Source organism: Nyctereutes procyonoides, unplaced genomic scaffold (assembly GCF_905146905.1).
Source record: "Nyctereutes procyonoides isolate TBG_1078 unplaced genomic scaffold, NYPRO_anot_genome, whole genome shotgun sequence".
Classification (NCBI taxonomy): domain Eukaryota; kingdom Metazoa; phylum Chordata; class Mammalia; order Carnivora; family Canidae; genus Nyctereutes; species Nyctereutes procyonoides.
Genome location: NW_026575031.1, coordinates 434300 through 462298, shown reverse-complemented (window position 1 = coordinate 462298; position 27999 = coordinate 434300). Strand labels below are relative to the sequence as shown.

Here is a 27999-nt window from a genome sequence, read left to right as displayed (position 1 = left end):
GAGTCCTCCTGTAACAACTTATGTTTCCAAAGAATTATTAGGTCCCACTACCTAATAAAGATAACAGAAAAAGAAAGTCACATTATTTTCATTTAGTTCAAATTACAAAAGTACATCAAGAAAACTTTGTCCAAGAAAACTAAGAAACAATGTAATACAATTCTAATACATTCTAATACCCTTTTGAATACTACACTAAATACACATCAATTATCACGGCCACTAGAGCTTTCATTATTTAATTCCAAACTTATGTCAATATTTAAATAATTTAATAATTTAAATAATTACTTCAGTCCCACTACTCCTCTCTTGTGCCTTGCAGTCTGTTCTCAACAGCAGCAGCCAAAGGGATTCAATTAGTTTAAAGTATAGTTTCTCATCATCACCAAAGCCTTTTATTTTTTTATTTTATTTTATTTTTTAAGATTTTATTTATTCATGAGAGAAGGCAGAGACACAGGGAGAGACACAGGCAGAGGGAGAGGCAGGCTCCATGCAGGGAGCCTGATGTGGGACTCAATCCAGGGTCTCCAGGATCATGCCCTGGGCCGAAGGCAGACGCCCAGCCGCTGAGCCACCCAGGTTCCCCACCAAAGCCTTTTAAAGCAAACTTTTGCCATTTAATGTTTTGAAGATTTGTAGAATGAAGTCATTATATACATTAGCTATGTAAATTCTGACAAAGCAAGAAGTGATTAAATTATTAAACTAAGGCAATAATAACATGGCCCTGGATCAATACTATCATTCTTTTTTTTAATTAAGATTTTTAATTTACTTATTCATGAGAGACACATACACAGAGAGGCAGAGACACAGGCAGAGGGAGAAGCAGGCTCCCTGCAGGGAGCCTGACATGCTAGATCCCAGGTCTCCAGGTTCATGGCCTGAGCCGAAGGCAGATGCTCAACCACTGAGCCACCCAGGCGTCCTTATCAAACATTTTTAAAAACCTAAAATGTTAGGTTTACTTTGTTTCAATTGCTACACAGTTACCTTTGATTAATATATCTTTAAAGTTTTTGTTTTTTTTTCTTTAAAGTTTTTGAATAAAATGTCAAAATATTTGAATATTTTAAAATTATTAGAAGGGTACTAACAATTTTCTGACCTATTTTGCTGTTGTCTTAATAAGTTCAAAGAAAACAAAACTATACCTGGCTAAATCACCAATAACTTTACAAATAATATGGAGAGTAAAGTTTTATTGCTATTCTTTAAAACAAACATTTGAATGGATATGAAAGTAAGCCAATGTAGTGTGACCCTAGAGTTGACAAAGACTAAGTTGTTTTACCTAGTTAGTATAAAAACATTCATATGCTATAGAAGAATTCAGTAAAAGTCATTAGTGCCTCCATTTGTAAGAAAACCTCCCTCCCTGCGGTGCCTGGGTGGCTCAGTGGGTTGAGCTGTCCCACTCTTGGGCTCAGCCCAGGTCATTATCTCATGGAGATGGAGCCAGCAGGGAGTCTGCTTGAGATTTTCTATATCCCTCTGTCCCTTCCCTCGTTCAAGTGGTCACAAGCTCTTTCTCAAATCTTGAAAAAAAGAGAAAATCCTCCTCCTTTATTCTATATAATAATATAACAATCTTTATGGTTTATTAGCATAGAATAGTAGGTTGATGCTAGGCATAGGAGAATATTCATACTTTTCATACATATATGAGTGTGTATATTTATAATTGTTAGCTTTACCTATCTCTGTTCCTATTATTCACCATTAGTTTTTCTCCATTTCTAGCATTACATCATTACACGACTTCAGGATAGAATGCAATGATTTTTTTTTTTTTTTTTAGTTATTGAGAGAGAGAATGCATGTGGGGAGGGGCAGAGGGAGAAGCAGACACCCCCCACCCCCAGCAGGGGAGCAGGGAGCCTGTCATGGGGCTGGATTCCAGGACCCTGAGATCATGACCTGGGCCCAAGACAGACTGATCCAGTGACCTCAGTGCCCCAGATTCTGTAATCTTAATTAAAAAGTATCATGGCAGGGCATCTGGGTGGCTCAGTGGGTAAGCATCTGCCTGGGGCTCAGGTCAGGATCCTGGAGTCCTGGGATCAAGTCCTGGGGTCTTGGGATGGAGCTGGGTCAGGCTCTACGCTCAGCGGGGAGTTTGCTTGTCTCTCTTCCTCTGCCCCTTCCTCCCCCGACTGTTCTCTCTCTCTTTCAAATAAAAATCTTAAAAAAAAAAAAAAGAATACAGAATCTAAGGAAAATTATTTAGGCAGAAAAGAAAATTATACAGCTAGAAGCACTTCATTAGATAGACCTTCTGTAAAAAATACATTGAGAGTCAAGTTATTAGGAATTGATTTATTCAGATAGAGCTGAATCTTAAAAATAAAATCTTAGTTCTATACTGACTTGATATTCATAGTATTGCTAAACATTATGAGTTTCAGAAATAAAGGGCAATCTAATTTAGAAAATTATGCTTGATGGCTAGAATACATCAGAATATAAATTGAAATTTTGTTCCTAATTACTTAAGATCATTTAAACACACTTATATGTTTCTTTTTTCAAAATAGAGAAACTGTTTTTCCTTATAAGCACTCTTGCTAGCATTTTTTAAAAATTAGGTAATAATTAGCAATGGTCAAAGAAAACAGAATCCTATATTAAGAATGCTCCAAAAGTAATTCTCAATTTTTTTTTGGCTACTTCCAGTTTCTCCACAGAAGTTAATAACTGCTCACAACATACAGCTTTAATAGGCAAAAAAGTTTTTCAGTTACCTTCAAGCTTTTCCAGTGTATGAAAGTAGGAAACAATATACCAAGTATCACTATGTAGAGTTTGAATTCATTTGCAATAAAAATATACATACACAAAAAAGAAAATCTGGAAGGAGACACATTGGTTCCTCTGGGTGGATGAGATTATGGATGATTTTCTTTTTATTAGTCTATTTTACAGGGGGAAAAAAAGCCACTGTACCTCACATGATTCTCAATTGTTTTAAGACAAAAACAAGAGAAACACAAAACACTGTGAAGAGATACCCTAAATTTCAAGCAAATGTATGTTTTACATATTACATGAAAATACCTTCACTTTGCACTTTATAGATAGTCCTCTCTTACATGGATCCCATGTGAAGAGTAGACACTACACAATAGAAAAACAATTGCAACAACCTTTAAGAATCAAAGACATTTTATTTTATTTTTTAAAAAGATTTTATTTATTCATTCATAGAGACACAGAGACAGAGAGAGAGGGGCAGAGACACAGGCAGAGGGAGAAGCAGGCTCCTTGCAGGGAGCCTGAGCGGGACTTGATCCAGGGTCTCCAGGATCACACCGGGCCACAGGCGGCGCTAAACCGCTGAGCCACGGGGGCTGCCCTCAAACACATTTTAGCTAAGGTTTTAACCTGTTGTAGCATGAACATTTACAAACCAATTTCCTAAATCAAAAAAGTGAGAGAAGAAAACTGGATATTCTTATTCTAAAATTATTCATTTTTAGCTGCTGTCACAAACAGCTTTGGATTATTCAATAACTTCCTCAAACAATGTATGCCCAAAGATGCCAATCCTTGCATTATTCTGTAAGAATCAATGCCTACTGTTTGCCCGGCTTTGTGCTCGGTACAAGACACCTGACAGAGAACAGTCTCGGCCTCAGGACGTTACCAATCTAGCTGGGACAACAGATGAACAGTTAGAAAACACTGACCTAACAGTAGTGTTAGGGCAACAGGGTTAAGATGAGGGTGTGTAGCAGATACCCCAGATGGTTTGAGGAGGTGTTTAAACTGCGTTTCAGTTGAGACCTGAAGGAAATGAGAAATGGGTGAACTTGGGGAAGATTGTTCCGGCACACAAAACATCTGCGAAGAATGTTTTCAGCATTGCAGTTTTCCCAGAAATGGAAATAAGTTCATTCTAGTTGAAGCACTGGAAGAGAGGAGGAGGAGGAGTCAACAGACTATAGATCATGCTGTGTATTCTAAGAGGCCTTAGGAAGTAAAATTTGTGCTTTATTGACTATGCGAGGGCAGCTTGTGAGGAGGATAGCATAGAGAGATGCAAGAACAATGCCAGAGACCAGCAGGGGGCTGCTGGAATAATGTAGACTAAGGTCATAGCGGGGGAGGTGGAGAGACGTAAGATGAGAGAAACTGAGGGATGTGCACCAACAGGATCTGATGACTAATTTGGAGATGATTCAAAGCTCCGTGGCTTGATTGCTGACATTAGGGCTATTCTGTGAGAATGGAAACCCAGGACCAGGATACTTTCTGTCCCTGGGGGTCGGGGAGGGGGGAGGGGAGTGAGGGGTGAGTAGGGTTCGTGGAGGTGGAGAATGAGGTCAATTCTGGATATACTGAATTTAACCGGACTACAAGATGTCCCAATGGACGTTCTCAGTAGGCAACTGCAGATATAATTTATGAGCTAAGAGATTTAAGGCAAGATATTTCAGAATGATAAATATGTTCAATGTTTTCACAACCTTTAAAAAAAAAAACCCATGTCCATTTGATCCATCAAAAAACAGCCTCTCGTCCACCCCCAAAATGAGAACAATGAATGTAGACAGTACAGGAAACTATGGGAATAAACAGTGTTTTTCAGGGAACTGGTAGAGTGAGAAGAGACCTAAAAACAGAACTTTAAATGCTGACATCTAAGGGATAGGCAGAGAAGTCTTCAAAAGAAGGGACTGAGAAGTGAATTTGTTGTCCCCTCTACCAATTTCTGATCTAAAGAGAGGAAAAGGAATCTGGAAAGCTAAGGGCGAAAGATAGGTCCCTCCTAAACTTTCTGAGCTTTAGAATCTGCCTAAAAGTATCAGCCTGCGTTTCTCCTGCCAATGTTGAGGCTAAACTACAGTTGTACAGAAGAGAACTGGGGAGTATACTAAAGGCAAGTCAGGGGTAAATTAGGTCCTCATTCATCTAGTCAACTAATTGTACACAAAGGGCTAATGAAGTTTTTTTTTTCCCTCTCTTTTTAAAATCAAAGTAAAAAAGTAAATGGACACTAAACCTCTCCTCCTGACTTCTGGAAGATGAGGTCCAATTCTAACTCAAGCTCCATGTTGCATGTTTGGTTGATAGTTAATTCTAGAAGCAAGTAATTCTGGCAATTCATGGTGTCATAACAGTCTTGGCTAGGTTCAGGACTATATATATAATATAATCCTGGTCTAAATCTGAATGAAAGTACAGGACACTGTAAAGGATAAAAATCAATACTAGTTCAAGTGTATTTGGGGGCTGAATCCTCATCTAGACTCCTGGCATCTCTTATTTGAAAACTTTGTAATTCAGATAATGGTAATGCTGTTTATCAAAGCAATAATATATAACAAGCTTTGCTATGAAAAACACTGGCAGCTCTGGGGCTGCCTTTTTTATAGAAGTCACTGTCTTTTGTGTTTTATGATTAATCACAGTCTATAAGAGAAAATACGGTGGTATATACTATGTTTCATTTGTACTTGATTTTTACTGACATTTGATTTTAGTAGATGCTGTTAAGTCAATGATCTTACCCAGAGAAGGTTACAATGACTACAATATTTTATTTATTTATTTATTTATTTATTTATTTATTTATTTATTTATTTATGATTTTATTTATTCATGAGAGACAGAGAGAGGGGCAGAGACACAGGCCGAGGGAGAAGCAGGCTCCATGCCGGGAGCCCGAAGAGGGACTCGATCTGGGGTCTCCAGGATCACACCCTGGGCTGCAGGCGGCAGCTAAACCGCTGCGCCACTGGGGCTACCCAATGGCTACAATATTTTAAATATTAAGTACAGCATTGGAAAATATACTCATTATACTAGGTATATAATACATAGTATTTTTTATTGTTATACCTATTGTCATAGCTACTGAATCAATCAAGCTATCTTGCAACTTACAGGCATACAGTGTTTAGGGATGAATTTTTTAATTCTATATTCTTGTTACAGAATAAAAAAGTAGGAGTAGTTAGTCACAAAGTTTTATGTCAATTTTCATAGAGTTAGAAATTAAGGGAGAATGAATACCAGCTAATGTCCAGCAATACTATTTCCATTTGAAGTAATCCAGAAAATAAAAATTCATATTGAAATATAAGTAGTGCATCCACATGGATCACTCCAGTTAAGTCAGTTGCTTGTGATTCTTTTTTTTTCTTCTTTAAATCAACAAAGGCAATTGACATTACCATCTTGCTCTTAAATAGGAAGATAACTGGGAGTGACTGCTAAAATATTAACTTAAAATTTGCTTTTCAAGCTCCTTGACTGATTTAAGTAGCTAAATATTTAATATTATATTAAATTCCTACTATCAGCATTTAATAGCTAATAATCATTTCTCAAGTTATCCATTCATGTTAATTATACCAACAACTTGCCAAATACAGAAATGTTCTAAGTTTGTGAAAATTATTACTATTTCAAAAGCCAGAAATGTAGCCCTGAGTCCATATGACCATTTTTAAGATTAGGATATAACATGTATCAAGAATGTTTAAGGGCATAAAGATTTCATTCCTTAGTAGCCCTTAGAGTTTAGTGCTGATATTAATGATTTCCCCAAGTAGATACAGTATTTATATCCAAACCTCATATCTCAGGATTCAAGTAAATAATCTGTTAAATTACTTTTGAAATTACTGCCAAATGATTAATTTTAAAAACCATCTGATAATGCTTGCTTCCTAATTTTTAACCCTTATCTGCTCATGACCACTTACTACAAAATTCATTCACTTTATCTCTAGTAGAAGCAAATTACTTGATTACAACCCTCTATCATCTCAATAAACTTCCTGTTCCTAGACCTGCAAAGTTAGCAAAGTCAAGTACAGAATATCTAAGAGGGTAGAAGAGGTAGAAAGGCATAGAGATGTTGGGTAGTCCCTCAGTTCTGTATACTGCTCAGCAGCACAATAACAAATGAGTGATGACAGACAGTAATTGTTCTAATGTAGGTCAATATAACAGCCAAAGTACTTTGGAAACTCTTTGGCTCTTTCTGAAGATCAGATCAACACTGTTCTGATTAAATAGCATAAGAGGAGCTTAATAGCAACCAAAGTGTTCAGCAGTTATTTACTTACCTATTTTATCCAAAAATCTAAAAATAGCACTAAAAATAATACTAATCACAACTCAGTAACTGAGGAACGTAGGTACTAACATAAACTGCAATGGGGCCAAGAACATAAATTAGGAGTTGTGTGGTACTGAATAGTATTTGTGAGCTAAAGACTCTACTGCCTCATATACCTCCGAGTATACTTTCCTTTAACAAACTCAAACTTAGACACAAGAACTCAGTGTTAATAGGATTTCACCTTTTCTTACTATGTTTTATTTGTATCTAATTTTTACTGAAATTTAATTTATTGAAATTTGATTTTTAAAAGATACTATTTAGAAAATGATCTTACTCAGAGAAAATTACAGTGACACAATATTGTAGATATTACATTAATACTATGTTTAAATATTAGATTAAAAGTCTATACTATCACAAATACCCATTATTTGAGTTGTTTATCCATTTGAGATGAAAGTTTTATGCTAAGCTATACACATCACCTTCCTTGTGACTAAGCTGAATTTGTGAGATATGTACCTAAGTTGTAATCTGTAGCCATGAATAGTTCTGTGTATGTGTGTAAAGCTAATCAACCTATAAAAGGATTGAACTCCTGTCCTTAGCCTTATTAGCACCTGCTCCAACTGAGTTAACTGGTTCAAACTGTTAGATAAGACAGTGATAATTAAAGGAATAGGAACAAAGAAAGGTTATATTTCATCATCTTAAGGTTTCACAGAGATGACGCAGGTTGACAATTATTCAAATTCCCACCTTCTGAAAAACAACTTCTAAATAACTCAACTCTCAAATCACCGAAATGCCGTACTCTTAAATTATTCTAAAGACTTAAGGAAATAACCAATTATTAAAATTGATGTTCAGTGTGAGGAATACATAGCTATATGAAATATAGGTACACAAAAAGTAAAGCTCAGTGACAAATAACATTTTTAAGGGAAAAAAGTTGGGATTCACATCAGTACTGGCTAACTGGATACATGCTAAAGATTTACATTCAAGTGCTTTTAGAATTATTGCAGAGAAATTACTAAAAATCTTTGCTCAGATACCTCTCAGGCTTATAAAGATGAGATGATGCACAAACTACCAATAGTGGTATTTAAATCCCAATCACTTTCAAGATAAGATATACAGCTGTTAAGACATTCCAGAAGTGGGTACACTGACACTAAAAATGGCATAAAAAAAAAAAGGACCTTATATGGTCTGCTGGCATTTCATACCAACCACTGGAGGAGGTAGTAACATAAAGGGTTGGAATTTAAAACAAGGTCAGCACTAACTGTAAACGTTTCTAAAGAACTCTATGTAATTCTTTAAAACATGAGTAGTGAAAAAGAATTGGAACTGATATAAAAGTAGAATTAAATGAAGCAAAAATTAGAAATATTTAGTGAATTTACTCAAATGAAGAAAGTTTAAATGATACAGAACTGAAAATATTAGAAATCTATATACAATAAAAAGTGAATATAAATTAGCCAATTCCATGGACATTTCCAGTTAGCATTCACACAAATACATATTCACTTTTTTCTTTTTATATAGGAATAACACATACATACATGACAATGATTCTGACAAAAAAAAATCAAAGATACTAGAAATATTCTCAAGTTTTAAAAATGGTATGGAATAAGTCCTAACAACAATGTTCTACATGAATGGAAACCCTTGATTTGATTCCATGATTTTATCATGCCAGAAGCATGGCTGGTTTTAATTTTTTAAAGCAGATATTGGTACACATTGGCTTATTAATAATTAAGGCTTTTTGTATACACAGTGTCTCAGTGTGGACAAATTTTTAGTATTGATTATTTGCTATGACATTTAAACTTGCAAAGTCTTTTCAAAATAAGAAAATAGCTGCACACATTTAAGTGTTTTCTTATAAAACACAATCTTCAAAAAGTCACTATGATTGGTCTTTGTGATTCCTAGTAATAAGTCCTGTCTTCTTTTTGACACAGTATAAATTATATTCTTAAACAGGATTGCATTAAGACCCAGTAGTTGTTTTTTTTTTTTTTTAAGACCCAGTAGTTCTTAAACAATGTTACCAAATAATCATATAAATCTCAAATGCAGCAAAGGTGAACCATCCTCATAGTGCACTTTCACCTCACTGAAGTTGAAGCTGCTCCTTTTGGATATTTTCCCACTTCAATGTGAAGTAGATTCTTAGGGTTTCATTAGTGGTTTCATATGCGGCTTTTTAAAGAAAAAAAAAGTTTTTATTTCTTCCACAGTTCACAGTTCTCAGATGAAAATTCTTTTTGGAAAGCTCAGTCTAGGGATGTTTTGAATAATCAAATGCTCTTTAATAGACAGATTCTCTCAATGCAACTGTAATAAATAAGCGTCTACATCCTTAGAAAACAAAACAAAAACATTTCATTAGCTGGTACGGCAAATACACAGATGCACACCCCATTTTCCTCTCCCTTTTTGTCACTTGACTTGCTTTTGCTTTCTTTTGTGACCTTCTGAGGGTAAAAAAAATGTGTCTTACTGAATTAAGCTGCATTTTGTTTAGCCAGGGTCTGGCTAAAAGCATACAGCACATTCTCAATAAATGTTTAAGTGTTGAGTGAATGCTTTGGTTCCTGTGATCAAACAACTCTGCTTTTATAGTGAAGCAAGATCATGAAATCACTTCTAGCAATTCCTGCAGTGTTATATAAACTCTAGGCCAGCTTGATGACACAGCCTTTCTGATTTCTACCCTGAAAAAATTAACAATTGAGGGTTTAACACTGTAAAAGAGGTTTTTATCCCAGTTAAAGGAACTTCACAGAACTTGTAATCATTCACTATTCTATTCAATAATAAATATAGTATCTTAAGGTCATAGTCACAATAAAGCTTCTCTGGATAAAAAATTGCAATTGAAAACACATTTCTAAGGAAACAATATTTTTTCAGTACTAACAAGAATGCAAGGTGCCTCCAGAATGAGGTGATATATGATGCATGCTCTATATCCATTTTCTATCAAATTTTACTTTCTTTTCCCTCCCATTATTGAAAGAACAAATTAAAACAACACTGGGAAATTGATTTTATGACATTTTCATTAAGAATTCTACAAAGTAAAATTACACACACTTATAACACACTTGATACATCATTTTGCTTCTTTTCTTGAAGGTATACAAGTAGAATATCGCAACTAAGCCCATAACATAATTATCTCTTACTTAGAATACTGTGTTTTTAAACTGAAGAATGCTTGTATATTTGTAATTAATGCCCATTTATGCCCAGTAAACAGGTGCAAATATTTCTTAACAGTGATTTTTTTCCCCCTGAAATTATATTTTAACTACCAATGTTTTCTGGAGTTTAAATATTAAAATCCAAATTAGCAATGTGCATTTTCCTTTAAGAGATAAGAAAATAAAGAATAATGTCAAATTTGTACTGTGATTTGAACATTTACTTTCCCAAAAGCATGACATTAGCAAAAGCCACGAAAGAATTAATACCCTGAAACCACTTGATCAGGTTCCTCATCCCCTTGCTTCCTGAGTGTCCCTATCTTTTCAAATGTCTTCCTAACCTGGGTTCTTAACCTTTTCTCTAATGGAACTAGTTCATTAAATTCCCTCTAGCACATCATTTCCACAGCTATATCTGAAACATATTCAATGGCTAATTCCTGTGTTCCTTGCAAAAGTCATATTCATACCCAGAGGACCTTAAGCATTTGTAAATATGAAACTGACTTTAGGCCTTATTAGAATAATACTATATTGGATATTTGAAAGACTTCCTTTATGGATGCATAATACCAACATATTATTTCTAATATTTAATTAAGCTTAAATAGAGATTTTAAGCTTAACTTTTTACGCTTAAATATAGATTACCTTGGCTATATTACCAGTGTATCCTGGAACCAAAGTAAGATGGTTTTCCTGTTCCCATAATCCACTTAATTGTTGTTTTAAAATCTGAATATTTCTATGAGAAAATAAGAAAAAAATGCAAATATAAGAATATGAACTTAGTAAATACACTTAATGAACAGTTTTTAAAATTTCAAGTATTTATCAGGAGAATTGTACCACTTGAAATCAAGGAGCTCTTTATTATTTATTTATTTATTTTCAAGGAGCTCTTTAAAATAATATTTGCGAATCATGGAAATGATTTAAATGATTTACTTATTTGTTAAAGCAGGAAAGAAAACCAGGCATTTGGAGCATTTGGGCAACCTGGTCTTGGGTTGAAGTGGGAAATTTTTGAGAGCCTAGAGAGAAAATCTTTAAGAAGATTGTTGGGAGGGACACCTGGGAGGTTCAGTGGTTGAGCGTCTGGCTTCAACCCAGGGCATGAACCCTGGGGTCCTGGGATTGAGTCCTACATCAGGCTCCCAGCAGGAAGCCTGCTTTTCCCTCTGCCTGTGTCTCTGCATCTCTCATGAATAAATAAATAAATCTTAAAAAAAAAAAAAAGAAGATTGTTGGGAGATAATTTTTTGCAGCTTCATGATAATCTGGCTCATTTGGTAGAATGCCCATACATTTTTACATCAAGGCAATACTCAAATTATGATGATTATAATACAGTTTTTAGAATTACAATCATCCACATTGGATTCTCAGGTTAATGTCTAGGTAGTCAAAAGACTTATAGGTTGCAGGATGCTTCCATCCCTGTGCCTCAATTCTTAGTCCACCAGAAGCCATCTCTTTTTTTCTCCTTTACTCACTGTAACAGATATGAGGGCTAAACAACTACTGTGCTTTTTCCTTCCTAAAATGAAGTATAAGGTTCTGTCAGAAAAAAAGAGGGAATTACTGGGCTTTGGAATTCAACTTCCAAGTATAATTTTCACATGTGAACACTATTCCAATTTAATATTTCTCTAAAGATAAAGAAAATCAGTTATTATTTAATGATGATAATGGAATAGAATTATTACCTAGTTTATTTTTATTTTTTATTTTTTAAAGATTTTATTTATATATTCATGATAGAGAGAGAGAGAGAGAGAGAGAGAGAGAGAGAGGGAGAGAGAGAGAGAGAGGCAGAGACACAGGCAGAGGGAGAAGCAAGCTCCATGCTGGGAGCCCAACGTGGGACTCGATCCCGGGACTCCAGGATAGAGCCCTGGGCCAAAGGCAGGTGTAAACCGCTGAGCCACCCAGGGATCCCCCTATTACCTAGTTTAATCAAATGGCTTTTTTTTTTTTACAAAGATTTTATTTATTTATTCATGAGAGACACAGAGAGAGAGAGGGAGGGAGAGAGAGAGAGAGAGAGAGGCAGAGACACAGGCAGAGGGAGAAGCAGGCTCCACGCAGGGACTTGATCCCAGGTCTCCAGGATCACACCCCGGGCTGAAGGCGGCGCTAAACCACTGACCTACCCGGGCTGCCCTCAAATGGCTTTTCTGAAAAAAATGTTATTAGATTGAGTTTCTCTTTAAAGATATACTCACCCATCATTTATAATTTCTGTTTTGGATGATAGTTCTGACCACCACCTTTTTATGACTGCTTGAAGCCAGTTTAAGCCAACTATTATATATCTGAAATGACATTAGATTACAAAATTCAAGTGTTTTCATATAAGAAGACTTTACAAAAAAGGATACAAACTCTGCCCCCACTTCAAAAAGCAGACACACTGATCTTTCCCCTTAAAAAAGAATTTTTTTTTACTACTTTCAAAAGCTGTAATTTATGTAAGTTGTTTACAGATGCTTTTGTAATTATTCTTTACTCATTTCATATTCTTTTCTTAATTGGACTATAAATAAGCTCCTTGAAAACAGAAACCATGCATATCTCACGGAGCTCAATCTACTGCTATACACTCACAAGAAACAAAATCAAGGATGTTGAAAGAGAAAAATCAACTGAGTCACATTAGCACTTACTCTTCAAATCTGCTCTTAAGTAGGGACTTTACTAGAGGCAACAAATCTACACAGCAGCCAAGTGAGATGTATTGTTTTTCTTCCTGTAAACTAAAACAAATACTAAGTTGTAAAAATATGAACAAGGCATTTGTCCTCCTTTAACCTTACTTTTTTCTGAAAAATATTTTTTACCTATTGGTGAGCACAGGAAGGCAATCCACAACAACTCCAAGGTCTTCTATCCTGTGGGTACAAAACTGCTTAGAGAGCTGATTTCCTTATTTATAACCTGCACATTACTTTTGAGAAATCTACTCATTGAACAAATAATCTGAGTCTCTATGATGAGCCAGGTGTTGGGGATACAGCCGTAAACAAAGAGAGCATTTGTATTTCAGAGCGTGTGTGGGGATGGTGTGTGGATGAAGGCAGAGACAGATAACAAATAAGTAAAATATATAGAGCATGTGGATGGTAGTAAGTGCTACGGAAAAAAAAAAAGGAGAGACAGTGAATAAATATGTATTTTGAAATAAGGTGGTCAGGCAAGGCCTCATTAAGATAATGCTTGAGAAATGGGGCATCTGGGTGGCTCAGGAGGGTAAGCATGACTCTTGCTTTTGGTTCAGGTCATCATCATCTCAGGAACATGAGATCTGGTCCCTGTGGGCTCTGTGCTCTGAGCATGGAGACTGCTTAAGAATCTTTCTCTCCCTCTCTCTCTCTCTCTGCCTGCCACCGCTTCCTCCACTCCCCATGTGCCCACATACTCCTTGCCCTCTATCTCTCTAGGAAAAAAAAATGTTTGAGAAGAGACTTGAATATACTGAGGAAGGCCATGCTTAAAATTTTCACTCAAAGGGGATTTTTAAAAGGTTACTTTCCCCAACCTGATATTTCTGATTTTTTTTATAATTTTTATTTTATTTAATTTATGATAGTCACACAGAGAGAGAGAGAGAGAGAGGCAGAGACATAGGCAGAGGGAGAAGCAGGCTCCATGCACCGGCAGCCCGACGTGGGATTCGATCCCGCGTCTCCAGGATCGTGCCCTGAGCCAAAGGCAGGCGCTAAACCGCTGCGCCACCCAGGGATCCCCCCAACCTGATATTTCTTAGTTTTATTTATTTTTTTTTAATTTTTATTTATTTATGATGGTCACACACACACACAGAGAGAGAGAGAGAGAGAGAGAGAGAGAGAGGCAGAGACACAGGCAGAGGGAGAAGCAGGCTCCATGCACCGGGAGCCCAACGTGGGATTCGATCCCGGGTCTCCAGGATCACGCCCTGGGCCAAAGGCAGGCACTAAACCACTGCGCCACCCAGGGATCCCTATTTCTTAGTTTTATATATAAGAATCTTAGGAAAGGTAATAGCTTTGTTCAATATGATGAAACAGATGCTTTCCTGTATTTTGGTTACTCATAGACTAGTGATATATATAATTTAGGCTATACTGTTGTAACTGAAGCCAAATATAGGAAATTTAAAATACCAGTATAACATAAAAAAAAAGAGGCACTTCAACATAAAACACTGGAAAGTACTTTATTAATTTATCAAGCTTGGAGGTCACACTTACCTCACCAAATAAGCTACAAGTTCACTTATACTTCTCTTTCTCCAGAATGTTAAAGCTACATTCAATCTCAAATTCCTGCTGAACAAAACCTGTGCCATTGTTTCATGATCCTGAGAAACCTGAAAGGCAGTAATCTAATTTGTTAAAAAGCACACTGAAAGCATGAAATCATTTTCAGCAAATTATTTTTAGTTCACCTATAAACCTAGGATTTAATTTATTATATGGATTAAAGGAAAAGGTAAATATATACAGGATAGTCATTATCAACTAAGTAACATGGGAAGGAAACAATAAAAATTCAGTTCTGCAACCAGCATTTAAATTTATTCACTCGGGACACCTAGGTGGCTCAGCGGTTGAGCAGATGAGCATCTGCCTTTGGCTCAAGTCATCATCCTGGAGTCCTAGGATTGAGTCCGGGTGCCTTGCGGGGAGCCTGCTTCTCCCTCTGCCTGTGTCTCTGCCCCCCCCCCTCTCTCTCTGTGCCTCTCATGAATAAATAAAATCTTTAATAAATAAATAAATACACTCAGTTTTTCTATATAATAAAGTAATATATTTCTATTGTAAAAAGTTCAAATAGGGGCAGCCCGGGTGGCTCGGAGGTTTAGCGCCACCTTTACCCCAGGGCCAGGTCCTGGAGACCCGGGATCGAGACTTTGGGCTCCCTGCATGAAGCCTGCTTCTCCCTCTGTCTGTGTCTCTGCCTTTTTCTCCCCCTCTCTGTATGTCTGCCATGAATAAATAAAATCTTTAAAAAAAAAAAAGTTCAAATAGCATGGAAATGAATCAAAGAAAAAGTGAATAATCTCTATGTGTCCAGATAAAATCTAGTATCACTTCCCAGAAGTAATCACAGTTAATAGACTGGTATGTATCTTTCCAAACCATTTTCCAGATAGACAAATTAGGTAGATATAAAATTAAAATACTATAATATCTGTATTTTTGAAAACTTTGTTTTTCACTTTTATTTTATAAAGATTTTAATGTCAAAACACAGATCCTCATTTTTAAAAAACAATTATAGTCTCCAGTTGTTATATACCATCATTTATTAAAATTGGCTGGTTTTTTCCTATTAAAACTACACATCAAGAAACATCCTTCTCTATGTAAATATGTGCACTTGTACAAATATTTCTGTAAGATTCATTTTAGAACTGAAACTAGATCCATTTTTTAAAAATAACAATTAAAATATAATTCACATATGATAAAACTTAACCATTTAAAATGTACAATTTGGGGGATCCCTGGATGGCTCAGTGGTTTAGTGCCTGCCATCGGCCCAGGGTGTGGTCCTGGAGACCCGGATCGAGTCCCGTGTCGGGCTCCCTGCATGGAGCCTGCTTTTCCCTCTGCCTGTGTCTCTGCCTCTCTTTCTCTGTGTCTCTCATAAATAAATAAAATCTTTAAAAAAATGTACAATTTTTAGATGTGATTATGATGACATAGCATAGGTCTGTGGTCCTAGGTCTACAAATGTGTGGTGAGGAATTAGGACAAACTGGAGACAGGCTGTTTGACACATGGACTGCCTAGTCGTGTTGGAAAATACTTTGACTCCAAACCTTAAAATACTCACGTGGAATCTGTGCTCACTTCATTCACACGAGAGCTCCCTGGACAATGAACCTCTAAAAAAAAAGTCTCCCCTGGAGCAGGAGCATCAGGGTTTGCTTGGGAGCACAACACAGGTGAGCAAGGGGCAGGGTCAGCCCCTGGTGGCACTGCTACTTGTGAGGAGCCACTTCGCCTTTGTATCGGTTATTAAAAACAGAATTTGGATCTTTTGATCAGGCTCCCCCAAATTCTTTTTTAAAAGTGACCATGTTCAACTGCTTGAGCTTTGTTTTGGCAACCCCCCGCCCAAAGTTGCTTACAGACTGTTCTTCACCTTGTTTCCAAGGCTGTGGAACAGAAAGTAGCCTCTGTTTTGAGGAGGTGGAAGTTAAGTATACATTTATTTTTTACTGTGACTTGTTCAGGACCACATTTTACAAAATGTCTTGTTTCCTTTATTGTTTTGTCTGGAAAGGAAAGTTCTATTAAAATTGTTTTATTCTGAATATAGAATAGTTTTATTAATTAGGGCTTTTTTTTATAAATGAGATTTTTTTTAATTTTTTATTTATTTATGATAGTCACACACACACAGAGAGAGAGAGAGAGAGAAAGAGAGAGAGGCAGAGACATAGGCAGAGGGAGAAGCAGGCTCCATGCACCGGGAGCCCGATGTGGGATTCGATCCCGGGTCTCCAGGATCGCGCCCTGGGCCAAAGGCAGGCGCCAAACCACTGCGCCACCCAGGGATCCCAATTAGGGCTTATTTTGAAAAATTCTGAGTTTAATTCAAATGTATGCCACTACCTTCCAAGGTAAGGTAATATTCAGAGACAGTTGTTCTGATCAGATGGCTTAGAGAAATTCTGGAGTATTCATATTTGAAGATTCCTTATTAATGAATGTCTTTGACTTAAATCTAACCAAAAACTGCAACATTCTTTGTACATTTTCATTACATAGTGTTAAGAAGCTTAGTTGCAAACAAATAAAATACTTAAGCTTTTAAAAAATAAATAACATAAAAAAATAAAATGTACAATTTGGTAGTTTTGTTTTTTTTTTTAAGATTTTATTTATTCGAGAGAGAGAGAGGCAGAGACACAGGCAGAGGGAGAAGCAGGCTCAATGCAGGGAGCCTGACGTGGGACCGGATCCCGGGTCTCCAGGAACACACCCCAGGCCAAAGGCAGAGTTAAACTGCTGGGTCACAGGGGCTGTCCTACAATTTGGTAGTTTTTAGTACATTTGTGGAGTTGTACAATCCCCACAATCAATTTTAAAATCAACATTTTCATCATCCCCAAGAGAAACTCTGAACTCCATTCTCCCTTCTTTCCAGTCCCTGGCAACCATTAATCTACTTGTTGTCTCTAAGACTTCACCTATCTAGACAGTTCATATAAATTAAATTATACAATATGTGGCCTCTTTTGATGTGGCTTCTCTCCCACAGCACAATGTTTTCAAGGTTTATACATAGTGTAGCATATATTGCTCCTTTACTTCTTTATAATAATCAGATAATATTCCACTGCATGAATATTTTGTTTATCCATACATCAGGTGAAGGACATTGGAATAGGCTACTATGAATATTATGAACATCTCTTTATAACTGTGTAGACATGTATTTTGGATTCTCTTGGTTATATACCCAGGCATATAGAACGGCCGAGTCAAATGGTTATGTGTATTTGAACTTTGACAAAATAATGTCACTACTTTTAGATTTAGGTTTTTAGAGCAGGCACTAGTGAGTCAGGAAAAAAAGGTATGGAAAAAGATCAGGGGCTTCTGGGTGGCAGAGTCAGGTAAGTGATTGATTTGGTTTTGGCTTAGGTTGTGATCAGGTTGTAAGATCAAGCCTGGCACTGGGCTCATTGCTCAGTACAGAGTCTGCTTAACACGCTCTCTGCTTCTGCCTCCTACCCCCCGCCCCAGCTTTCTCTCTCTAAAAATAAATAAATCTTTAAAAAAAAAAGAAGAGAAAGAAATAATAAGATCAATCAACTTATTAGTTGTCAGGTTAAGGAAAGTTTGTGCAAAGTAATCAAAAGTAAAAGGAGGTCCTTGAAAAAATGACTCACCATGGCACTAATTCAAATGTACAACTGAAACTTTTTATTTTATTTTATTTATTCTAAAGATTTTATTTATTCATGAGAGACATAGAGAGAGAGGCAGAGACACAGGCAGAGGGAGAAGCAGGCTCCCTGCAGGGAGCCCGATGTGGGACTTGATGCCAGGACTCCAGGATCATGCCCTGAGCTGAAGGCAGACACTCAACCACTGAGCCACCCAGGCGTCCTTTTTTTTTTTTTTTTTTTAAGATTTATTTATTCATGAGAGACACAGAGCGAGGCAGGGACACAGGCAGAGGGAGAAGCAAGCTCCTTGAGGAGAGTGTGATTTGGACTCGATCCCAGGATCCCGGGGATCACGACCTTGGCCAAAGGCAGATGCTCAACCACTCAGTCACCCAGGTGTCCCCAGGGTAGTTCACTATTAAATCAAACTTCCCTGCTTCCTTTTTTTTTTTTTTTAAGATTTATTTTTGGAGAGAGAGAGAGAGAGCTAAAGAGAGTGAGCTCACACACAGGAAGGCGCAGAAGGGGAGAAAGAGGAAAAGGGAAAGAATCCCAAGCAGACTCTGCACTGAGCACAGTGTCCTACAGGGACTCAACCTCATGACCCCGAGATCAGGATCTGAGCGGAAATAGAGTCAAAAACTTAAATGACTAAGCCATCCAGGCACCCCCCCTGCTTCTTCCCTTCTCACAAATACTGTATGTACTTCCTTCACTTCTCCTGGAATTATTTCCTATTACTTCAGGATTTTATTTTTACAAGTAAAAACATATTCAAATGCAACCTCTTTTTTTTTTTTGCATCAATTCATTATGGTTTTACTCAATAATATTTAAATTTCCATCCTCCTTTCATCTTATTTACTTGTAATTATTATCCTAAATGTGATGCTCATTTTCACTCATGACCATTTTAATTAATTTTTTTTTTCTGGGGTGCCTGAGTGGCTCAGTTGATTGAGCGTCAGACTCTTGGTTTCTGCTCAGGTCTTTGTCAGGATCATGACATGGAGCCTGTGTGGGGCTCTGCACTCAGAGGGAAGGCTGCTTGAGATTCTCTCTCCTTCTCCCTTTTGCCCCTCCCCCTACTTGTGCATATGCAATTGCTCTCTAATTAATAAATAGATCTTTAAAAAGAAAATTTTTTGTTTGTATGCCACAGAAAATGTTTTCCAAGCTATCATGCCAGAGAGAAATAATACTAAGTTTACCAAATCATAGCAAAAGAAATTAATGTTATGTATCCATTAAAAAACTGTGGAAGCATTTAATTATATGGAAAAAAATCCAAATTTGTTAAACATAAAAATCAAGTAAGCAAACATGTACAATATGATAAAAATAGGTACATTAAAAATTTAATACTGTTATTTCTAAATGTTGAGATTATGACTAATTTTTTCCTTCGGGTTTAGTTTCTACAACATATACAATAAACATGTAATAATTATTATAAACTCATATTTATAAACTTAACTATTCCTTCAAATGACCATTTTTTTAAAAAACCTGTTTTTGAGGTGTTGTATCATAAATCCCTCCCATTGAAAGTATGTAATACAATTTTTAATAAATTTACAGAATTATACAACCATCATTACAATCCAGTTTTAGAGTATTTCTTATTACCCACACCCACCCCGCCCCTCAATTCCCCTGAGCCTGTTCCTGAGCCTGTTCAAACAATTACTTTCACCTGAGTTAAAAGAGCAGCAAACCTCAGCAGGTTTGTTTGCCTGAATGAAGCTTCCAGTGGCAATTCTGAGAGCCAAGCAAAACGTTCCTGGGTAACTAGCTTTGGTAGTCTACGTTTTAGGCAAGATTTCCTTCTTTTCCTTTCCTTTAAATTCTCTGCTGCCTAACTTGCCATTCTGAATATTTAATGCAGCTTATCAACCATTTCATTCCATTTCAGATATCGCTAACTTAGGGAAATGGAGTAACTACTGATTCAAATTTGGTTAATCTAGAAAACTGTCTCAGGGTGTTATAATCACTCAGTCTGAATTCAACAGGCAATGGATGACTCTGCTAGCAGAATATGACAAATAAAAATACAAATAGTGCAATAGGAACAAAGTTATGCTCATTTAAATAACTTACCTCAGAAAAAAACCCACTATATTTTGATGATGGGCTTTCTGTCTGTGAAGAACCAGCATCACTGGAGTTAACCAAATATGTTCGACTATCATGGCGTAATTTTTCAGGCAGGTGGCCTGCACAAGCTAGTTCATTTTCTTTATTTGCCATGTCACAGCCCCCACTTCTAGGGGACTGTTTTTTTCTGTAACAAGGATTTGGAAAAGGATGATGCACTTTCTTTCTGCGATAGATCACCTTGCGTAGTTTATCTGGGCTTTTCACAGCTTGTCCAACTGTTCTGTAAGAAAAATTGATTTGTTTAAATGAAAAAGAAGATGAAAACTGTTACAACTTTTTAAGCAGAAAGATTTAATAGGCCACATTTTGTGATCACAATTCACTAAAATTAGAATTTTTTTTTAAGATTTTATTTTATTTATTCATGAGACACACACACACACAGGCAGAGACACAGGCAGAAGGAGAAGCAGGCTCCCTGTGGGGACCCTGATGGCAGAACTCGATCCCAGGACCCCGGGGTCACAACCTGAGCCGAAGACAGACGCTCAACCGCTGAGCCCCCCAGGCGTCCCAGAAATAAAGAGAATTTAAAAACTCTTAACTCTTAGATCAAAGTGGAAAGTAAAAGGGAAAAAATTACAAACCATTTGGAAACCAATGAAAAGGATACTTTATACCAAATGAAACTAAAGAGGCATAATAACTAGATGCTTTAAAAAAGAAATAGGGCGGGGATCCCTGGGTGGCTCAGCGGTTTAGCACCTGCCTTTGGTCCAGGGCGTGATCCTGGATTCCCGGGATCGAGTCCCGCGTCACGCTCTGGCTCCTCTGCCTGTGTCTCTGCGTCTCTCTCTCTCTCTGTCTCTTGTGAATAAATAAATAAATCTTAAAAAAAAAAAAAGAAAAAAAGGAAATAGAAGTTTGAATTGTGAAAATCTGAATATATATATAAAGATTTTTTATTTATTCATTTAAGAGAGACAGAGAGAGGGAGGGAGAACATGAGCAGAGGGGAGGGTAAGAGGGAGAGGGAGAAGCAGACTACCCACTGAGTAGTTTGCTTGACTTGGGGCTGGATCCCAGACTCTGGGATCATGACTTGAGCCAAAAGTAGATGCTTAAGTAACTGAGCCACCCCGGGGCCCCCAAAATACTTATTTTGATTAAAATTAAGTATATTTAATTTGTTTAAGTATGATAAAACACAACAGAGCAAATCTTTCATATGGTGATTCTCAAATATTCTGGCCTCAAAATGCCTTGCAACTCTTAAAAATTACTGAGGTTTCAAAAGAATTCTTTTATGTGGGAAATATCTACTGATATTTACTATATCAGACACTGAAACTGAGGAAACTTATTGATTCACTTAAGAAATAATAAGCTCATTACATATTAACATAGAATATTTTACCAAAAACCCTGTCTTCCAAAACAAAATATAGCGAGAAGAATGGCACTGTTTTTTACATTTGTGCAAAATCTCTAATATCTAGTTTAACAGAAGACATCTGGATTCTCAGAAATGCTTTTGAATTTAATGTACTATGGTATCAAATATCATGTAGCCCCTGGAAAACTCTACTGTATTTGTAAGAGTGAAAATGAAGGTGAGTTAATGTTATTGTTATGAATATAGTCTTGACCTCATAAACTCCCAGGACCCCTACTGTCCTCAGGTCCATTTTGAGCACCAGCAGTTTAGTAGAAAGTGCCTTTAGAGTTCAGAAGATCTGAGAATGAATGCCATTTTTAACATTTTCTGGCTGTATGACCCTGAACAAATCACACATCTTTAGTTTTTCTCATCAACTATTAGGATCCATGATATCTTTCTAGTTGGGTTATTGTAAGGATTTGGAGATAATACTGATGTGTTTTCCACAGTGACGGGCACGAAGGAGCTATTTGACAATAAATTGCTTACTAATAAAAGAGAAAACTTCTCTTTTCCTCTCTTTTCATTCTTACCTTTTATTATTTGTTTCCTACAAACTTTAAAGAAGCTCTTACCTATTTTTGTAAGCAGCCAACTGTTTTGGAGATTTCTTAACCTGAAAAATAAAAGTAGATAATTAACAGCATATTTAAGTTCTTTTGTGAAGCTATGTAAACTTTGTGACTGATATCAACAAATATGAAATTCCATAGGTAAGTTTTTCAGATTAAAGCTGCAGTATCAGTCTATAGTTATAACATTGTGTGTAGGTATACTTGACAAAGCAACATACCCAACTCCCTATTTTCCATGCCACTAGTCGGATATTTTACTTACATGGTACTTAGTAAGTATGTTGACTTTTAATATCACTTAAAAGAAATATCAGCATGAATGAGCATTGCAACGGTGAAAAAAAAAAGCACCTCTGTGATTCCTCTTTAGAATTAAACTATAATACTCAAATGATATACCAAAACACCATACTGTCCATAAACTTTTTAGATCTTTTGGAATATAAACAGTTTTCAATATTTCATTAATTCCACTTAATTTTGGGAGATTAAGCAAATCATCACCTTTTTGTTGTTTAAATAATTTAACTAAAACTATCCATAGACTTAATGGTTTAAACTTTCTGTGATGTACTGAATGACTGTGTCTCCCCAAAATTCATGCTGAAATCCTAAATGCCCCAAGTGAAGGATATGAGGAGGTGGGGCCTCTGGGAGATGATTAGGTCATGAGGGGGGCACCCTCAGAATGGGATCAGTACCCTTATAAAAGAGACCATGGGGAGCTCTCTTGCCTCTCCCGCCATGTGAGGAGGAGACAGCAGAGAAGACAGCCACCTATGAACCAGGAAACAGGCTCTAATCAGATACCATATTGGCCAGGGCCTTTATCTTGTACTTCTTCCCAGCCTCCAGAACTGTGAGAAATCCATTTCCATTGTTTATAAGTCCCCCAGTCTATGGTATTCTATAGCACCATGAACAGATGAAGATATACTGTCTTACCCATTACCTAGAAACTATGCACTTACCTCCTTCATGTTCTTATTAGTAAAATTAGAGATCCTTTTTCTAGGAAGATCAGTGGAGTGATCCTCAATATTATTACAAAAGGTTCGTTTTTTAACATTGTGGGCTTCAGATGCCATAATCTCTTAAATACCTAAACAAGAAAACAAAAATAATATATGGAAAATACAAAAAGCAAAAGAGCCTGATATACCCTTAACAGATATATATAAAAACACAACACTATGTAAAAGAGGTTTAGGAGTAAAGCAGAGGACATAGTTCTAATTTATATACTTTAAAAAATCTTAAACAGAGGAAATACAAGACAGGAAATTGGGCTCTTTCTGTTCTCATTCCTTAGTTGCAGCCAGTTAATATTATGGCAGAGATTTTTGCCAATGCAATATGTCAGTCTTTCCATTTTCTCTCTCTCTCTCTCTCTCTCTATATATATATATATATATGTATATATATATATATATATTTAAATTAAATTTAAATTTACAGGTTATGAAATCATGTCTATATAGTAATATCAATGATATCCATATGTCTTGAAGCCTAGTTTTAGAATCAAATCACTAGGGGCACCTGGATGGCTCAGTCAGCTAAGCATCTGACTACTTCAGCTCAGGTCTTGATCTCAGGGTCCTGGGATGGAGCCCCATGTCAAGCTCTGTGTCCAGTAGAGAGTCTGCTTCTGCCTCTCTCTCTTTCCTTCTCCCCCTGCCCCTGCTTGTGCTCTCTTTCTTAAATAAATAAATAAATAAATAAAAAATAAATAAATAAATAAATAAATAAATAAATAAATAAAATCTTAAAAAAAAAAGGAATCAAATCACTGGGTCAAATACAACTACAAACAGGCAGAAGAACAAAACTATATGTATCTGACTTGTTTTATGCCCAATCCTTAAATTTTTTTCATTCTTTCAGTTAGCTCTTCAGAGCTTTCCTCTACCTTTGGGTTTTTTTTTTTTAATTTTTTTTTTTTATTTATTTATGATAGTCACAGAGAGAGAGAGAGAGAGAGAGAGAGGCAGAGACACAGGCAGAGGGAGAAGCAGGCTCCATGCACCGGGAGCCCGACGTGGGATTCGATCCCGGGTCTCCAGGATCGCGCCCTGGGCCAAAGGCAGGCGCCAAACCGCTGCGCCACCCAGGGATCCCTGGGTTGTTTTTTTTTAAGATTTTATTTATTTATTTATGATAGGCATAGAGAGAGAGAGGGGGAGAGAGGCAGAGACACAGGCAGAGGAAGAAGCAGGCTCCATGCCAGGAGCCCTATGCGGGACTCGATCCCGGGACTCCAGGATCACGCCCTGGGCCAAAGGCAGGCGCTAAACCGCTGAGCCACCCAGGGATCCCCTTTCCTCTACCTTTGAAAAAACAATCACAATTTTCTATTCCTTCAATTATATCCAAAGAGGGGGAAAATATACTATTACTTCCTTTACATAAAAGAATAAATTAGTGATTCCCCCACTTGCACTCAAGTTTCCCACAGGAAATTTATTTCAAGCCATGACCTGAACACAAGTTCCTCCCTCATTCATTTTTTAAATGTTTACTGAGCATCCACTATATGCCAGGCACTGGAATTAATGTAGATGATGGATCAGAGATGCTCTTCTAAACAATCACTTGGAAAGCTTTTAGAAAATACGATCTTTCTGGGCCCTAACTTCAGACTAGAACTCAGCAGGTCTCTGGAGTGAAGCCCAAAGCAATTATATTTTTAAAAAGCTCTGCAGCATTTCTGATGCACACTCTTGGAAGAAAATCTGCCTTAGAGAATTTTCCAAAAATATGCACAAACACATGAAAATTTGGAAATAATCTCAGGGTACTCTAAGATTTCTTGCCATTGATCCATGGGCATCCCTTCCAGCTGCAACTCCAGGTTTAAAGACCTTTCAGATGAGACTTTTTAAAAAATAAATAATTGCAGTAATACAATAAACACTCTGACAGAGGGGCAGTCATGGGAGTCAGGAAAGCTTTACTGAGGAGAGACTTAAAGGACAAATAACACATTGAAAAAACAGCATGGGGATCCCTGGGTGGCGCCGCGGTTTGGCGCCTGCCTTTGGCCTGGGGCGCGATCCTGGAGACCCGGGATCGAATCCCACGTCGGGCTCTCGGTGCATGGAGCCTGCTTCTCCCTCTGCCTGTGTCTCTGCCTCAATCTCTCTCTCACTGTGTGCCTATCATAAATAAATAAACTTAAAAAAATATATTAAAAAAAAAAGAAAAAACAGCATGTGCAGAACTGAAGGGCATGAAGCAACATGGTTTGTCTGGCAATCTCTTAAGATGCATGTGACTGAAGCTTAGGCTGGAAGTGGGTTGTAGTAGAGTGAAAAATGAGGCTGGAGAGATAGAAGCTGGATCCCATAAAGGATCATTTGTACAGGTAAGCGTTTCTTTTTTAAAGAAAGGGGAGCTTGGGGCAGCCCAGGTGGCTCAGCGGTTTAGTGCCGCCTTCAGCCCAGGGCCTGATCCTGGAGACAGGTGATTGAGTCCCACGTCCCACATCAGGCTCCCTGCATGGAGCCTGCTTCTCCCTCTGCCTGTGTCTCTGCCCCTCTCTGTGTATGTGTGTGTCTCTCATGAATAAATAAATAAAATCTTTTAAAAAAAAAAAGAGGAACTTTTATTAAAGATAATGGACTAAACATATGTAATTACTTCTACCCTTCCCTGAAACCCCATTACAATGATAGTAAAGGGTTTTTAAAGGCATAAAACACATAAGGACAAAGAGAAATAATGAGTTGATGACAATAACATTTGAAAACTGAAAAGCAGAAATGATAAATGACAGCAGATTTGAGAAAGCCAAATCCTAAATCAGCAGTGAGGAATGGTAAAAGCAGAATCCCCAAAAGTTTCAGGAATTGGCAATATTGAGGACATCAAGAAGTAAGGATAAATGTGGGTTTAAGAATAAGGAGAATGACTGAATATCCATTTAAGACACAATTAGCCCCTAGATTCCTTTCCCTATTCCTTTTTTTTTTTTTTAAAGATTTTATTTAAAAAAAAAAAAAAGATTTTATTTATTTATTCATGAGAGGCACAGAGGGAGAGAGGCAGAGACACAGGCAGAGAGAGAAGCAGGCTCCATGCAGGGAGCCGGATGTGGGACCCGATCCTGGGCCTCCAGGATCACGCCCCAGGCTGAAGGCAGGCACTAAACCACTGAGCCATCCAGGGATCCCCATGAGCCATCCAGGGATCTCCCCTTTCCCTATTCCAATAAAAGTTTTATTGTATGGAATATTTAAAACAAGAGTCCTTGGTTTAGGAAACACCAGGCATGAATGAAGGAGCGGAGTATAGTCTAACAGGGGATCAAGTGAAAGTTTACATACTTAATGTTGAGATCTAACCTTCTTTCTACCATTTGCCTCATGGATGCTTGCAGCCAGCTTTATATACTTCAGGAAGAGTACAGAAGATCCTTCTTTGGGAACTCTGATAAGTCCCAGGGGAAAACACACACACACACACACACACACACACACACACACACACACACACACTCTCTCTCTCTCTCTCTCTCTCTCTCTCTCTCTCTCTCCTAAAAATAGTGACATCAGTGATGGTCAAAGTCCTCAAAGAACTGTTTTCCATCTTGATTATGGTGATAGTTACCTGTCAAAACTAATAGAACTATGCACTAAAACAGGTGAATTTTTATCATACATAAACTATATCACAATAAACCTGACTTGCAGAAATCCTCGAGAGACAAGAACAAATTGTGTACATGAACCACAAATGAGACAAGAAACAAAGCAACAAAGATTTGGAAAATAAAAATAGGATATAATAAGACAGAAAAAAAATCAATAGAAAGCTTGAAGAGAAACTTGAGGCTATCTCGTGAAATACAGAAAAAAAAAGGTAACATTGGCTTAAAGGAACCAATATCCAAATAAATGGAATTTCAGAAAGAATACAGAGAAGACAAAGAAGAAATCAAGGAAACAACTGAAAAATGTACAGGATTGAAGGACATGAATTTCCACATTGAAAGAGCACAATGAGGTCAGCATTGCGGATGAAAATACACCTACAAGGCACATAATTGTAAAATTTCAGAGCACTAATGAATCTGAAAACATATGGAGCAAATAAACAATATCCCCTCCCAATGACTGATGGAACAAATAGACAAATTCAACAAGGCTATAAGACAATACTATCAACCAACAGGATAAAATCAACATCGATCAAAAACTCCAACCAACAACAGCAGAACAAGGACATGCCATGATGATGATGCAAGTTAAAACCACAATGACGCACTATTTCACAACCTATAATAATAATGACACAAAATAACAAATGCTGAGAAGGATGTGGAGAAACTGGAACCATCACACATTACTGAAGGAACGTAAAATGGCACAGTGACTAGGGGGGAAAGAGGTTGGCAGTTTCTTGAAATGTTAAATACGGATTTACCATATGACCCAGCAATTCCACTCCTACATATTTACTCACAAGAAATGAAAGTTTATGTCAACACAAAGACTTGTATGCAAATGTTGATAAAAACATTATTCAGAATAGCCAAAAAAGTGGAAACAACTCAAATGTCTATCAGTTGGTGAATGGAAAAACAAAACATGATATATTTGTTGGGAATACTACTCAACAACAAAAAAGAACAAAATATTAATACATGTAACACTATGTATGAAACA

At 37.0% G+C, this 27999-nt stretch overlaps 1 protein-coding gene across 4 annotated transcripts in view; it reads right to left on the bottom strand.

Moving 5' to 3' along the window:
* Positions 1-3175: 3175 nt before the first annotated feature.
* The window catches only part of KATNBL1 (katanin regulatory subunit B1 like 1), a 50248-nt gene continuing 25424 nt past the window's right edge, over positions 3176-27999 (bottom strand). For 3 of the 4 annotated variants that reach the window (XM_055316664.1, XM_055316663.1, XM_055316665.1), the window contains 9 exons: positions 23302-23432; positions 22331-22371; positions 20315-20594; positions 14553-14671; positions 13161-13211; positions 12987-13076; positions 12546-12635; positions 10969-11062; positions 5901-9466 (listed from right to left, as the gene is read on the bottom strand). In XM_055316664.1, coding sequence (XP_055172639.1) covers positions 9434-9466; positions 10969-11062; positions 12546-12635; positions 12987-13076; positions 13161-13211; positions 14553-14671; positions 20315-20594; positions 22331-22371; positions 23302-23418 — 915 coding nt within the window. In that variant the 5' untranslated portion in view covers positions 23419-23432 and the 3' untranslated portion in view covers positions 5901-9433. Of the gene's footprint in view, positions 3917-5900; positions 9467-10968; positions 11063-12545; positions 12636-12986; positions 13077-13160; positions 13212-14552; positions 14672-20314; positions 20595-22330; positions 22372-23301; positions 23433-27999 lie in introns of those variants that run through there. The other variant, XM_055316666.1, reaches the window with a different exon arrangement.